At 37.3% G+C, this 15,277-nt stretch overlaps 1 protein-coding gene across 6 annotated transcripts; it reads right to left on the bottom strand.

Annotated features, from left to right (window-relative positions):
* Positions 1-1,890: 1,890 nt before the first annotated feature.
* On the bottom strand, positions 1,891-14,421 carry LOC133522097 (ubiquitin carboxyl-terminal hydrolase 7-like). Of its 6 annotated transcripts, none has more exons than XM_061857298.1 (11): positions 14,315-14,421; positions 14,122-14,234; positions 13,253-13,572; positions 12,151-12,314; positions 11,262-11,521; positions 10,918-11,092; positions 9,925-10,117; positions 8,059-8,212; positions 6,299-6,432; positions 2,305-2,411; positions 1,891-2,225 (listed from the first exon to the last, which is right to left on the bottom strand). In XM_061857298.1, exons 2-11 carry the CDS (start codon positions 14,221-14,223, stop codon positions 2,086-2,088), a joined length of 1,749 nt encoding a protein of 582 aa, XP_061713282.1. In that variant the 5' UTR covers positions 14,224-14,234; positions 14,315-14,421; the 3' UTR covers positions 1,891-2,085. The 6 variants fall into 6 exon arrangements, with proteins under 6 accessions (XP_061713282.1, XP_061713286.1, XP_061713285.1 ...); XM_061857302.1 differs by having other exon boundaries at positions 2,315-2,411; XM_061857301.1 differs by having other exon boundaries at positions 1,891-2,118; positions 2,315-2,411.
* Positions 14,422-15,277: the final 856 nt, after the last annotated feature.

Raw genomic sequence — 15,277 nt, 5'->3', positions numbered from 1 at the left:
AACTTGAAACTTTGTAAAAAGGAATTTTATTAAAATAAAAGAAAATTCATTTTAGCGTTTTTGAAACTGAAACTTGGTAAAAGGGCAATATTCAAATACACGAAAACTAATATTACTCTTTGTGAAAATTAATTCCCTAAGTTGGTGTAAAAAGGGTTGAAAGTTTCCATCGGGAATTAATTTTTTTGTAAATAGTGAACTTGAAATGTCGTAAAATGACACAATAATATAAAACAAGAAATGTGGTTTCAGCGTTTTTAGAAATTTATTCCCTAAGGGAGTTAAAATGACTGTCATTGAAAGTTTGTATTAATCCCCTAAATTGTTAAAAAAGTGGTTTAAATTTGCATCGGGAGCGAAGATTTTTTTTTATAGTTTAGGGGGTTGAGACGGATTATATCGGAAACATTTTTTTCGGTTAGGGTCTTGAAACTGATTAAACGTCCCTACTGCTGCATGATGTTCAATGCTCATGTAGAATATATAACCACCAACATATAAATCCACGCGTACGGAGTCGCAGGCAACAGCTAGTAAATAATAAATGTATTGTATGATAGTCTGATAGTTCTTACGTGTGGATATTTACCTACTGTGTCATTAGTAGTTCTGGAAAAAGGACAACTAAAAGATCTCCGCTTTAGACTTATTTTGAGATGAACAAAGAGGATACTAAGTAGCTACACCTGGCTACACCGTTTGTTTACTCCGCAAACTAAAAAATTCACGTGGGGGAGAAGAAAAGAAAGCTGGGACCTTGTGTATGAAAAACAATTTGCAGATATAAATAAATTATCAATTTTGGTGAAATTTGATCAAATATCTCTCCTCATCTTGTACCTAGCAGTGTTTACAGTGAGATTGTCTGAAGAGGCAGGGCTTTTAATGATTAATCAAATTAAATTAGTACGGCTGCGGCACAAGTAATATTAGATGTATAGTAGGTAAGTTAAAATAGTTTTAGAATGATAAACGAGTCCGATTAGATTTGGATTTATTTCTTTCATAATAATCATAATATTAAATTACAATATAAGTTATTTCAAGTTAATCTATATGATTATTAACGTCACTGTTAGATTCAATTTGTTTACTTCAAGATCCAGCAAATTTACGTTTAGTCACGGTATCAGGCCGGATAATACGTCACTATCCGTTATCCGGCTGGATGTTAAAATAAGGAACTCGGGTAAATCCATTCTACCCTCTTAGTAAATAAATACCCTATTCTTAATACCTTTTCTTAATACCAAAATCGCAAAATCTGACCGTTATTGGACTTATCTGAGTTTTAAGTTGAACGACACATATGTCTGTCGCACAAACCGCGTGAATCGCGTCAGATTAAGTAAGACATAGTGTACTTAGTTTGCTCGTAGGTACTACAAATATTTATTAGGAACGAAAGAAGATATTTAAATGTCATATAACGTTAGCAAATATGATAGAGTATTAAAGTGGGCTGAATAGGTCGCGTAGGAGGGACAGATGGCTTTTCCATCAAGGGTTTGCCCGCATACGTGACAGGCATTGATATTTTGTGCCCATTCTGTTCACTTTCATGCGTGTGTGTATACCTAGCATTAGGTATGCCAAACGACGCTTATGATTGCTTAGGATGCTCGGGGTGATCTATTGACAGATGAAAATGTATGCTACAGGAAGATTTACCAAAGCTGGCGTGATCGGCTTTGAATGAGAGTGACTGGATTTGATCGATTAAGTGAAAACCAAGTGACAAAAAATATTTCGACTACAAATTTTGTCAAAATGGATCATGTCACCAATCTTAGTAACCAACAGAATGTCAGGTAGATGACTAATAGATTAGTTATTTTATTCGGCATTTGGATCATATTGATATCTAAATACTAAAACAGCGTAAACAAATCATTGTGCAACAAATTTTATTACCAACAATACAAAAATAGTAACAACAGACACGGTAAATAATAGATACATTTATAATAACCTACATTAAAATTTTACAAGTTCAGTAGACTGCACAGTTTCAGCAAACATTCTATGTATTGTAAACTTTTATAAAATATAGGATTGCTACATTCAAAAGACTTGACGACTTCACTATCTGCCTTTATACTTTGAGCCAGCTAGGGCCTGCAAAGTGAAGAACTGTTTTAGTGCGTTGAAAATCCTCGCGTAGTACTTTGCTGAACTGACTGAGGTGTCAGATTTGATTTTCCTGCATTTTACTTTTCTGCCGCCTGAAAGCGTAAAGCTTAATGCTTATCCGTTCGAAAAAAAAGAAAAATAATGGATTGCAAGCGGTAAATCGATATTTACATGTTCTTACCATCTCGTATCGCATCTCGTCGTTGATTCGCTCGCACAGATCGGCCGGGATGTCGGACTCGGAGACGTCTTGAAGCACGTATTTCAGCTGGGACGTCCTGAAGACAAGACAATATCTACGTGGATTATTGACTCTCGAGACAATTAAGTAGGTGAATCATTGTATTGTTCATGTACTGGAATTCGAGTACAAACGGTTAGCGCTTACTGTTATACGCCAGGGTTTATAGTATCTAAATAAAGAAGGCTGTCAACCCTCATACGCCGCGTGAGCCATCAATGTTATAGATAACATTTTTTTTTAAATTTACGTACGAGAACTGCCTCCCTAGTCTCCCTACCGCTAATTTAAAATTTCAAACAGTGAATTTGGACTTAACTGACCGCAGTATAGTCACAAAAAAGATTTAAAGCATTTTGAGCCCTTAGATAGTTTTAAAAATGTTTAAACTAGATGGCGTCAATACATAAGAATATGAACATGCTTTTATTATGCTTTAATCGTACTTTGTGCATAAGACAGCGGTCACGAAAGGTTATTTTTACGTTAAGCCATCAGCAATAGGTGAAATACTTTATACATATACAGCTAAAATGTAAAACGTAGGCTAGGAACGCGGTGGTGTATGGAGGTTTTCAGTTTTGAATATTTACTAGTCTCTGCTTACGCTATTAAATTATCGAAGTGTCAATTAGTCTTTTTCAAACGCGAAGGGTAGGTTGACATAGCTTTTTTTTTCATTCCACGCCATTGACGTTTCAGACCAATACTCAAAAAATACATATTCGTTCGAAGCTTAAAATATCTCATTATCATAGACACTTATCACCATATATATGTTATAAAAATTAAAAGAGAAATTTTAATATCATTGAATATCATTATGTAAAAAGCTTGACTCTATTTATCGACCGAATCGATTCCGCTCGTATCAAATCGTTTCAGTCGCGTCCAATTGTGAAGGTATGTTTAATTAAAAACATAAATCATCATCAATAGAATCTATTATATAGCTTTTGAAAATTTAATCGAGAATCGTAAAAACCTTTTCTAATTTACATTGTCACAACCCTATATTTATTTTATGACATGTGTCAGCCTACCCTTCGAGTTTCAAAAAGTCTGTACTCGAAATGTTATTGCCGTTCTGTTTTGAGAAGTGGACGCTGGACGCACACAGCACATTAGGTCAGTTCACAGATCACTCACTTTTCAGATGGAGCATGTTAAACTACACATCAACTAATTTAGTATGACAGCGATATCTCTCGCTTTTGAGAGCAGCACTCTATCGGCCTTGCATATTCGAGAGATAACGAAATTTCGATTTGGTTGTTCGCTGTAGGCTCTCCTTTCCTGAACTCAAGTAAATAGTATGTTAGCAAAAGTAAAAGTTGTTAATATATTCTATAGTAAAAAATAGGATACAACTGTAGGAACGTCAACGCATAGAGGAGCGAGTTAGTTTCTCCCCCATACAACTGGTTATTAGCCCAAAAGCTTGACATAATGAAGGCATGACAACTAAGGGGACTGAGGGAGGAGCGGGCGGGGGCCATGAATACAAAAGTCTTACAACGGATGACCCTCGCCCGCTCCTCCCTCACTCCCCTTACTTCAGGCTTTCGGGCTAATAGCCAGTTGTACGAAATGAGCACTCTATGTTAACTTATTTTTCTATACGTCGATGTAAGTAGGGTGGTAAAAGGGCGCCCGTTTTAGCGTAAAGGCTATAATGCAGTCTGAGCGCGGGTAGTCTATGGTTCAATCAGAGCGGTCATCAATCATATCCGTTGCCACGGTTATATACGATTGCCAATCGACGGACGATTTTTATAAGTAAATGGAAATAAAATGAAATGGGCTGTGATTTCAGCTTTTTGTGCAGTGGAAAAGTCCAGATTAATGGCCAATTTTGTAATATATGTATACCTACGAAATATTTCCTGGTCAATAGAGTAATTGAGCTAACTAAGTAATATGTAATTCTTGGTAACATTTAGAAAATTCCTCCCAATACCCCCTCTGGCTTAAGGTGCAGTTAGTTCAGGTCCTTCTCCGAACGCAGCTCGCTGAGTATTGATTGAGACGGCCGTGCATGTCCGGGTGGCAGATATCATTGTTATTGAATTTGTTATTAACAAAAAAAAATGATGAGTTCTATCAAAAATAACATTACGCCTCTTTAGAAGCAATTTTCATGTAAATAACAAAAAAAATTTAATATACCTATTTTGTGTAAAAATAGTTACAAATTCTTAATGGTTTAAAGGTGCGACCAGACCGCAGCTTAAAAAACGGTCACGATACGGAATCGCAGTGACGCGTCGTATGCGTACCGTTTTTGACGCATGCTCCCCCCCACACCGCTGCTTAAAATACGCTGACGCACCGTAAATTTATCTGCGTAAAAATCGCAAAAAATATTACAAGGAGATCTTATGGCAGACACCGCACCGGTGACGTAAAAGACGCAAAGATTTGCGAACAAAAAAGATTCGCGTGAAGCACGTCACTGCGATTCCGTACCGTCACCGTTTTTTAAGCAGCGGTGTGGGGAGCATGCGTCAAAAACTGTACGCATACGACGCGTCACTGCGATTCCGTATCGTGACCGTTTTTTAAGCTGCGGTCTGGTCGCACCTTTAGACCTATTTTGGTGATATTTTTCCATTGAGCGAAAATTCCTTGAACGAATTTCCTTTCATCGGGTTTCCAAACAATGAAGTTACTAGGCAAAGGCCTCAAGATTGCTATGCATACATTTTGGCAACCGTATTATGCTCACTGCACCTTAAGCTTTCTAGATGATAATTTTCATAACAAGCTGATTGGAAAATTTATATGAGACCGGGTAACACAAATAAATCTACGTTATGGATTTTGCCTAGATTGGTTTTGAAATATTTACTGCAGTACCAGTTTTTTAAAGCATTTGTGGCCATTGTATATTTCGGTCGTTGAATCAGAGATGGGGGCGTTGGACTCCGCTACGGTCAAGGGTTTATCAGTAGGTTTTTGATTAGTAAATTATTAAATAAATTGTGTAAATTTATCGATTTCAGCTACCTAAAGGTTGTCTGGAAGAGATCGCTTTTAGCGATAAGACCGCCTGTTGTTTACCTCTACTTCCGATGCTGTTTTCTCGCTGATTGTTTTTTATTGAGGTGTGCAATAAAGAGTATTTGTATTGTATTGTATTATATTACAGACCACGGATTCTAGCGGGCATAATTATTGCCAGGTAGGCAGTTCCTACATCGATAAATTAACTATCGATACCTTTCTACATCGGTTTGTGATTTTTTTTTGTTGAAAGTCATGAAACAATATAATAACTAAATTTCCTTCTTCTTTGTTTCGAAGCGCTTTTTAACCTAGTGATCGTATGAAATATACATTGTGTAAACTTTATCAATTTTATCATCTATCCCGAAATAATCCTTACAAATAATATACACTATACAATCAGTTTATCGATAGGCACTCTCTACCTGCCAATAAATTACGCGCGCTAAAATCCGGGGTCTGGTACCTAATTCATATTGACAACCATTAAACGAATTTAAATCGTCGTGAGTCATATTTACGGCTTAATTCACGTATTTTTAGTACTCGGGGCACATCTAAAGAGAAAAAAAAAACAAGCTTATGTTAACAAGTAGTATGACAAAGATGTAGGGAATGCGGAAATTAATAAAAAATAACAGATTTCTTCCTAGGTATACAAATAAATATGGAAGTATTTTTTCTGCTCCTCATGTATGAGTATAATAACATTATAAGCTATCTATACCTAGTTATTATTAACAAAGCCTGTTGCGGATTTTGTTAGTAATTGTTTTGTGTCATCACAGAATCACAGGGTTCGTAATCCTGTGGCTGATCTACAATTTTGCACTTGTATCCACCTGAGTCACCTGACGAAGCTCGCGTTGCGGAATATAACCAAAAGTATAGTAACTTGTTGTAGATATACTGAACTGTATGTAGATGAGCATGTAGGCGCTTGTGGCGCGGCGCGCGAGATGCGGTGCGTCCTCTTTGCCCCCGAAGTTGTACTCGATGGCTTCCCGCTTGGTGCAGCGGGACACCACGTCGTCGTCAAATTTGCACCACTGAAAAATAAAACCATATTATATGTAAGCTTGAAGTTATGTATAAAACAGGTACCTACATATAATGCCTATAAGTGGCGATAGATAATTTTGACGTCGATTTGAATTTTGAATGCAGCTTGGTGCGGAGCACAGATGTCGACACCCATCACTCTATTTTTGGACTAGAAAAAGGGAAATTATAGTAATATGTATTGACAGACACCCAACAATCTGGTAAAAATGAATAAGCGTTTATTTACTACTATCTTTGTATAATTTGTAGGTAAAAACAGTTTTACTATTAAGGCCCCGTAAGTTCGGGTTCTTCTCTCACTTTCACGGAGCGTAAGCGCGAGCGATGTATGTGCGTGCCCGGGACCGCAGATATCATGTTTTTGAATTTTAATTTATTGTACGATTAAATAAATAATAAAAAAAGCAATCGATAAGTTCCCTCAAACATGATATTGCTCCTTTTTAGAAGCAATTTTCATATTTTTAGGTTTTGTGCAAAATTTGTTACAAATTTTTAGGTTCCATGGACCTACGTTCGTGATTTTTATAAATCAAGTGACTGTAAAAACTCAGGATTTGAATCTTTGAAGTCCCTAGAGAAAGGCCTCAAACTTATTGGCAGTCGTATTGTGATCTAAAAAAGCGCTACGAATTTACAAAAACTCCGCTCATTAATCCTACGGCACCTTAATATTCTTATATTTTCTTGAAAATGTAGAATTTCTTTTAGAAATATTTTAGTGTTGATATTTAAAATTTTATGCGTACCTATAAAATATGCATTGTGTTCGTAGTTAAGCTAGTTTTTGAAGTTAAATCAAATCGGAAAAATAAGTCAAATCTTTTAATGCTCGAGCAAATAATAAAGCCAAGTAAATAACCAAAAGATATTCCAGTTTGAAAATATCATTCAGATATGTTTAGGGCTTGTGCACAAATCACGCGAGGCTTTTTCGGCTATTTTTTTTTATTGCCTTATACAACGGACATATTTTTGTTATACATTTTTTAACTAATTTAAGAAATTACAATTTAGAAATTTTTAATTTATTTCATATTTATATTTCTTGTTAATTCTACCCTAACGATCCTTTTTAGGAGATAAAATATTATATTATTTGTGACATTATCTATGGGAAGGGACCTTATTGTCGGTGGTGCTTACGCCATTAACAACGATGCTCCCATATTATAAACAACGCCGCCCGCGCTACGCAGTGCGGCGTAGGCGCCATCGACAATAAGGTCCCTTTTCATAGATAATGTCACATTTTATGGTTTTTATGGAATGCATGCATGTTAGTTTCTAGTTTTTGACGATCGTGATGTGAATTCTTATAATTTTGGCTAAGGCAAATTTGTATTGTTTATATCATGAAATAAAATAATCTAATCTAATCTAATTACTGGTTTGCTGGTTAAATTCGAACCATATGTCAATGAGAAATAAGTTTTTAAACGTTGTGCGTTGCTATTATGCCATGACATAATGAAGATGACGTAGTGGTTGTAGCATGAATGCACGTAGTGCAGCGTGTAGTTAGTAGGCTTCTCGAGCTTACTGGTTTGCTTATTGAGTTCAAACTTCGAACCTTCGTCAATAGGAATTAGATGTTATTTGCCTTGTACCTTGCCGTCTCCCTTAGGGTTGATGAAGACGACGTAGTGTCCGCCGTGGTTGTCACCAGAGTGCACGAGCACGGCGTGCAGTGTGTAGTGCGCCGGCGACGGCGGGGTCTCTTGCAGGTACGGGTCCAAGTTGATCTCCTCGTAGAAATCGAACCTTTAAACATTATAAAGGCAAAACATGCTGACGTTAATATTACATTAATACCTAGTACAAGTGCGAAAAATAGGGAATTCGCAACGAGCGGGGATAAATTAAAACACGACCCAAGGTACTGTTTTAAATCGTTACGAGTTGCGAATTGACTATTTGCACATATATCGTACAACATTTTACAGTTCATATGGCCCTTTAAATTTTTCGGTAAAGAAGCACCATATACTTTTATATTATGTATTTAAATATAATCTTAATCTAATTATTTGTCTTAATTATTAAGTACTTTTATTTTTTATTATTTGTTCGCTACGTTAATAATTAATCGGTAACTTTAAGTCTAGCAGTCTGAAATATATTTTACGCTATCCATGGAGCTGGTATCGAATTTTATCAATTGCTGTTGTAGTCCTTCCGTTAGGTCACCAATTTTCTGTCGCCGTTAAACATTGCTGCTATAGTCTAAACTGTTTTTAAATTTGAGGTGTGTTGACTGATTGATTACAGTTGAGTTTATAAATGTGTAATCATTGTAATAAGTTTAAAAGATGTGTACATATTTATGAACTTGACTCTACCGGGCCTGATCGAAAAGCAAAAGGACATAAAAAGTTAACGCACTCTCCCCCCTCTCTGCCTCTCCTGGCTCTATCTATTTCATGCTAACTTATTCTTTAGTCTCTTTTGTACTTACCTATACTTGGGTCGCTTAACTACAAACTCAGATAAATGAAGACGTGAGTGGATAAACGTGCTATAGGTATTACAAAAATATAATTTCGAGTAAATTGCAGTTAAAGATTAATCAGCTGTAAAACCGGTTTTTTTGTGAATGTTCATTCACGTTCATAATTCACTCATAAAGTAAATTAATTGCATAAGTATTGGTTGATCCTCTTGTTTTCGCTTAAGAATCTGAAATTCCACTACTTCAAAACTTATTGTAGGAATTGTCATATACCAATTACAAGTTCAATAAACAAATTCTGTTTTAATAACAGAATAACCTCATCTCATTACTGACACTTTTTACTCTTATATTATGCGAAATTAAATACACCTCGACATGGATGAATATGCTATGATTAAAATAAGGTTCGAAGTGTTTAAACTGTTGCCTGACTGATGTATTGAAACAATCGCGTAATTTTCGTTGTCATATAAAATATATTTGTGTTAATTAATTCTTATAGGATATTTGTAATATCATTTGTAATACCTTTGGACCCGGCATGGCTCAGAACGGGTTTTAGCTTTTTAAGGTATATATAGTTAGTCTAATTATTATGTATTTTTTGTGTAATAAATTCTTTTGACATTAAAATACAAACGTCTTCCATGTCAACGGAGTAAAATTGGAAGAACATGCTAAGTTGCGCACATAGCATCTTCATCCACGGAGTTTAACTTTTTTGTGCACATAACACGTTCATCAATTGGGTTTAAGTCTTTTATGGCCTAAACATGAAATCTGGAATTATGAACCTATTCAATAAGAGCTTCAAATCCATATTTATTGCATAAAATCAAACTCTTAAAAATGTGACATAGCACGTTCATCCATTCACGGTGATTCACGTCTTCAAATCCATCTGTCACATTTTGCGATTTTGGTATTAAGATAAGGTCGTAAACATTTCCTAAGAGGGTCGAATGGATGTATCTGTTAGAAGTTAAGCGACACATTTATGCTGCATATTAGATTGTAATACCTATCATTGAACTTGACGGAAGCGTCCGTGAGCGGGTCATACTGGAAGCGCATGAGGTGCAAATGCAGCACAGGAGGAAAAACGTCGAAGCGCACCCCCTTCTCCGCCTCCTGCAGCCCGTGCTCGCCCGCGTCGTACTTGTTGTCGCCCTCGAGGAGCTCCGTGCTGATGTAGTCTTTGAACGATTCGTAGACTGAAAATGTAAGTAAACTATACATAAACCTGCAATTTGTGTTTCTCTAAGTTGTAAGTCAGGATATGGTATTCTACAATATTCACACTTTCAATGCTCCGTGACAGGCGAGGTCTTGGTTTGCTACCTTGAATGTACATGTATATTAGAAAACTAGTGCCTTAGCGATAGGGATAGAGAAGGAGGGATCTAATGTACACCGATAGTGGCGGGAAAGTAGTTTACCCAGGATGTTGTCTAAGACAACATTCGGTAAGCAAAGTTTGCCTTTGGGAGACTTGAAAACTTTTAACAAACACGCCCACTCACTTGACTGAGCGCAAGCTAAACTATTTTACGAAGCAGGTCAGTGGCAATTGATTCTACGAAACAAATGACAATGTTAATATATTATAGGACACACCGCCATTGAGCACACCGCAAGACCAGACGCAAAAGTAAAGAAAAAAAAAATCATTTTAATTTACATCTACATACACCTTTGAATTTCTTTGCAGATGTATGCAGGTTTCCTCACGATGTTTTCCTTCACCGAAAAAGCTAGTGGTAAATATCAAATGGTATTTCGTACATAAGTTCCGAAAAACTCATTGGTACGAGCCAGGATTTGAACCCACGACCTCCGGATTGAAAGTCGGACGTCATATCCACTCGGCCACCACCGCCGTCACTCGTTTACCTATATTAATAATAAATCTAATTCATGTTGCTTGTTCGACGGAAACCAATAACTTTAAAGGTTCTCTAGTTAAAATTACTAAACTTTGCATTCTCAAGATATTGCATTTCATGAAACTTACTGTTGCTCTTCCCCTTAACGCAAAGTTGAATGTCGTAGAAACTTTCGACGCGCGTGCTTGTGCAGTTGACGTTTTTGCATTTGATAAAAGACGTCATTTTTCCTTCAAATAATTTAGGTACGGTTCCCTCTACTACTGTCGTTTTCATCTTATTTTCTAACTTATCTAGTAATACCTGAAATTATAAACTGCTGTAAGATTAGATACAACTTGTTAGGCGTTTTCGACTTTATCTTAAATAAATTTTTGTTGGTCATAGTCTCATAGTGTACATGTACATAGGTACGAATACAATGTCGGCTATATAAAACTACAATATATATATATATCGGAAGGATATATACCCGGAGAAATTCTTGGACATCATGTTGCATAAATGAGTCTAGCGTTTCCCAACCGAAACTCTTGGTTAGTTTCTTGGTCGCAACAGGTTTATCAGAAAACTGTAGGTCGTAGAACACTCGCTGAAGAGCAAAGGCCACGGAGCAGGAACTGTCGTCTCCCGTCGTCGGGATTAGGTATACGGCCTTGCGAAGGACATTTGTGAAGAAAAGGGTTTGTAATAATGAATTCATGTAACAGGTGGCGCCTTGGTTTTTCAGTCCTGGAAAATAATACATTTCTAATGAAATTAATGTCCCACAAATTGGTCGCCTGTCGTAAATTTAAACTGAACTGATCTATATATTATCTGTTTGATGGTGTAAATGAGATAAAAAGAAAAAAACACGCACGAGAAGAGACACTGTCGGAAGGCCCTCGGCAAGTTGGAGGCTGGAAAAATAATGCACTGAACGCTCTCCAAATGCGTGCCGATAATTCATGCAAATATTGCATTTATGCTGTGTTCCCATTTGTCCCCGACGGGCACAGATGAGAATAAGTTCATTCATATGAATCATTCCCATTTGTATCCCGCCTCATGTATGGCGGCGGTCACGATGAGTAAAAATGAGAATACAACGAATTTATGCGTCTTCTTGCGCCGTAGTAAGTAGTAGTCAGTAGTTATGCCGACTCTTTAAAACCTGCTCATTTCTAAACACACCGATTCTTACTGGGCCATAATATGGCAGGGACTATTTTCAAGGTAATGTATGTATGAATCTTACAAACGAGTGAATATTTAGGTTTACAAATGTAACCACCCTGACGACCACTGCAAAGAACGGCCCCAATGATGAAGAAAATGACCATAATATTTACCAATGTATCCGGCGTGTAATTTCTTACCAATGTAGCCGGTATGTTTTTTGGAGTCCCATGACACGCCGTGAGGTGCTTCGGCAATCACGTGAGCTTCTATTGTGACTGCGTCGTCTTTGACGAAGCCGTTGTCGGGATTCATTAATTCTTTCCATGAAATGAAATGTCCAAAACCCCAATCATCTTCTTTGCTGTCGATTTGTTTGATTAAAGTTACTTTTCGACTTTATATTAGCTCAATGCTATGCTCTTAAGGTGCTTGTACAGTCAAGTGCAAAAATAAGTATCGAATAAATCGTCTCATAAATATGGTACTACGCTCTTATTACACTGGAATAAGATGCTATGGGACATATTTTTGAGTAAGATGTGTACACCCATATTTTTACACTTGACTGTATATGTGTGGGTTTGTGGGTAAGACGGTAACCAAGATTAAAAGTCCTATTGTTTATAGGCCTAGGTCTATTTAAAACTAGACTACTTAAGTTAATCCAAAGCTTGTAACATGATTGGGCTTAAGGGATTATTTTGTTACTTTTGTTGTTTTGTGTAGGTACAGCAATCTGCAGAGATTGCTGACCCTCCTTACGTGGAAACTTGTTTGCAGGGGAGGTCAGTTATCTCTGCAGCTTACTGTACAACTATTACCGAAAAGTCGGCTTAAACCTATTACACATCTTAACAAAACCTAGAAGATTTTAACATTGTTGATCCTGAAATTCATCATCTGATGGACAATGTTGATTTGAGATTTCGTGTGTCGTAGATGACTCATATGCCATTGCACGATTTTTAAGCAACCCGATGTGGATGAGTTTTACGTGAATAAACGAAACCTATCAATAATTAGTATCCAAGTATTTTTGGACATATTTGTGAGTGTCGACATTTAGATTAAATTTTCGGCTGTCTACTACAGGTCCAGTAGTCAATAGTCAGTTTTGGGTAGTAAACAAACCAGAAATATCATTAGAATGTACACCCTTAGTCAAAAATGTGCACAAAGAAATTAGGGGTTAGAAACGACGATAATTCATCACGTCGAAAGTCGATGTCATTATCACCAAAGGAAAAAAAGTAAGCCACGAGGCCTTTTCATATTTCGTAAAAACTACTAAAATCTTACCAGTGATACATGTGATGCAGTTTTCTACACAGGTGTTCCTTGTCAGGCTTGTATGTAAGCAACTTCAGTTCTCCGAGTCCATAGCACGACCACCCCGGCGAGTCGCTCTCTCCATTGCACTGGAGGAATACTCCCAGTGCTTTCTGCTGTTGCCGATCGGGAGTCGTGGTCAGGCGCACCATGGCGAGGATCTTCCATGGAAGACATCTTACGAAGCATGGCGGGGATAGAACTTGTTCTTTAAGTTGACTGATGTTGGTTATGGTGTAGCGAAATGTGGCTTCTGACCTGGCTACATCTTCATCTTCTACAGTTATTTTCTGTGAAATATGGATAGTATATTGAGGTTGCCGAAGACCGGGCAAAGTGGAGAAGATTGAGTAGGAAAGCGCCCTGGCGCTAGGCTGTGAAAACGGTAGGCTAAAGAACAAGATGGATAATATATTACGTAATTAGATGCTCATCCAAACTTTGATAAAAATATGATGTATCCAAGATTTTGTGCCAATCAAAGAAAATCCGCTAGCGCTACGATTTTTCGGATAGAAGGTGATTTAGGCATCTAATATATCTGAAACGTATGTACTAAGGTCGTGAAAAGTAATGTAGATAATTTAGTCGGTTTTAATCGCCAAACGAGATGGCGCTGCGTGGTCTTCCTCTGTCTTTGGTAGAGTTGTGCCGTTCCCGAGAACGTTTTCCGTTCTGTATGGGTGAAGTTTTCAATCAAGAATTGATGCTATAGTATAACATTCTCGAGAACAGTAGGTACAATTCTCTTTGGTTCTAAAAATAACGAACAGTACTGTTGGAGCGTAACAGGGCAAAGAGTGCGTTACAGTGATGTTGGATCTTAATGAAACTGATACCATGTTGGTCTCTAGATCCGATTCCATCTCCTGAACCTGCTCGACTGGAGTAGTCGACAGTGCTTCGGCCGCAGCATTTTCTGCACTGCCTGTCCCAATCATCTTAGGCACTGCTACAAACAACTCATCAATTAACTAATTATATAAACACTAATATCTCAACTAATAGACAATGCAATGACTAGTAAGTTACCTTATTTTAAAGGGTAAAACATGTTTGTGTTATCAAAATATAAATACAAATTTTGTGATTTTTTAACTGATGACAAATGTCACCATATGAAAGTTACGTCAAGTGTTCCGCATTTAAAACAGTAAAAAACACAAAGGGTAGCAAAACCTTCATGCAACGCATTAATAATTTAAAGCAATTCAACCTCATATTGACTATGCTGTACAAAGACTAGTATATAGGGAGCGTGCATGAACTGTAGGAGGTAGCACAGAAGCCGTCAGATTTTTGGCGCGAGGCGTAAATGTGATGTTTTTTGTTCCGATGTAGCCCACAAGATGGCAGAACCTACTATGCACAAGAAAACACGTGACGTGTACAGCTGTATGTTTATGGTTCCAATTCAGGCCACAAGATGGCAGACCCTCCAACGCGCACGGTCCCTATACTTAATCTGTTCTACTACTACTTCATGACATACATATTTTTTATCTGTCAAAAGTTTTCGTAAAATTTATCGTCAAATCAGTCTTCTTTTTCTTCAACCTAGCGTTTTCCCGGCCTAGCGCCAGGGTCCGCTTTCCTACTTAATCTTCTCCACTTCGCCCAGTCTTCGGCATCCTCAGATGTGAGATTGTTCTCTTCATGTCCGCTATCACGACGTCCATCCAGCGCTTCTTAGGCCTATCGTCAAATCAGTATTTTAAAAAATGTTAAGAATTATTGAAATCAACCGTATTAAATAAAATGGGGGTGTGTATACATATAGCATACACAGCAAGAAAGCAAATGGTGGTATGCAGATGATCTGGCTCTATTAGCAGTAGAGCAGAGGTCCAGGTGGCGACTAAGACCCTTGAGACCGAAGCTTTGAAAGTAAGCCGACGTATAACCCACAATAAGACTGTGTATCTTCACACGCGACGTTATAAAACCGCTCGAGGTAAACCTGCAGATCTACATGTCGGAGATACTGTGCTTAAA

The sequence above is a fragment of the Cydia pomonella genome, chromosome 10 (assembly GCF_033807575.1).
Source record: "Cydia pomonella isolate Wapato2018A chromosome 10, ilCydPomo1, whole genome shotgun sequence".
Lineage (NCBI taxonomy): Eukaryota > Metazoa > Arthropoda > Insecta > Lepidoptera > Tortricidae > Cydia > Cydia pomonella.
This window is presented reverse-complemented; position numbering and strand designations above follow the sequence as displayed.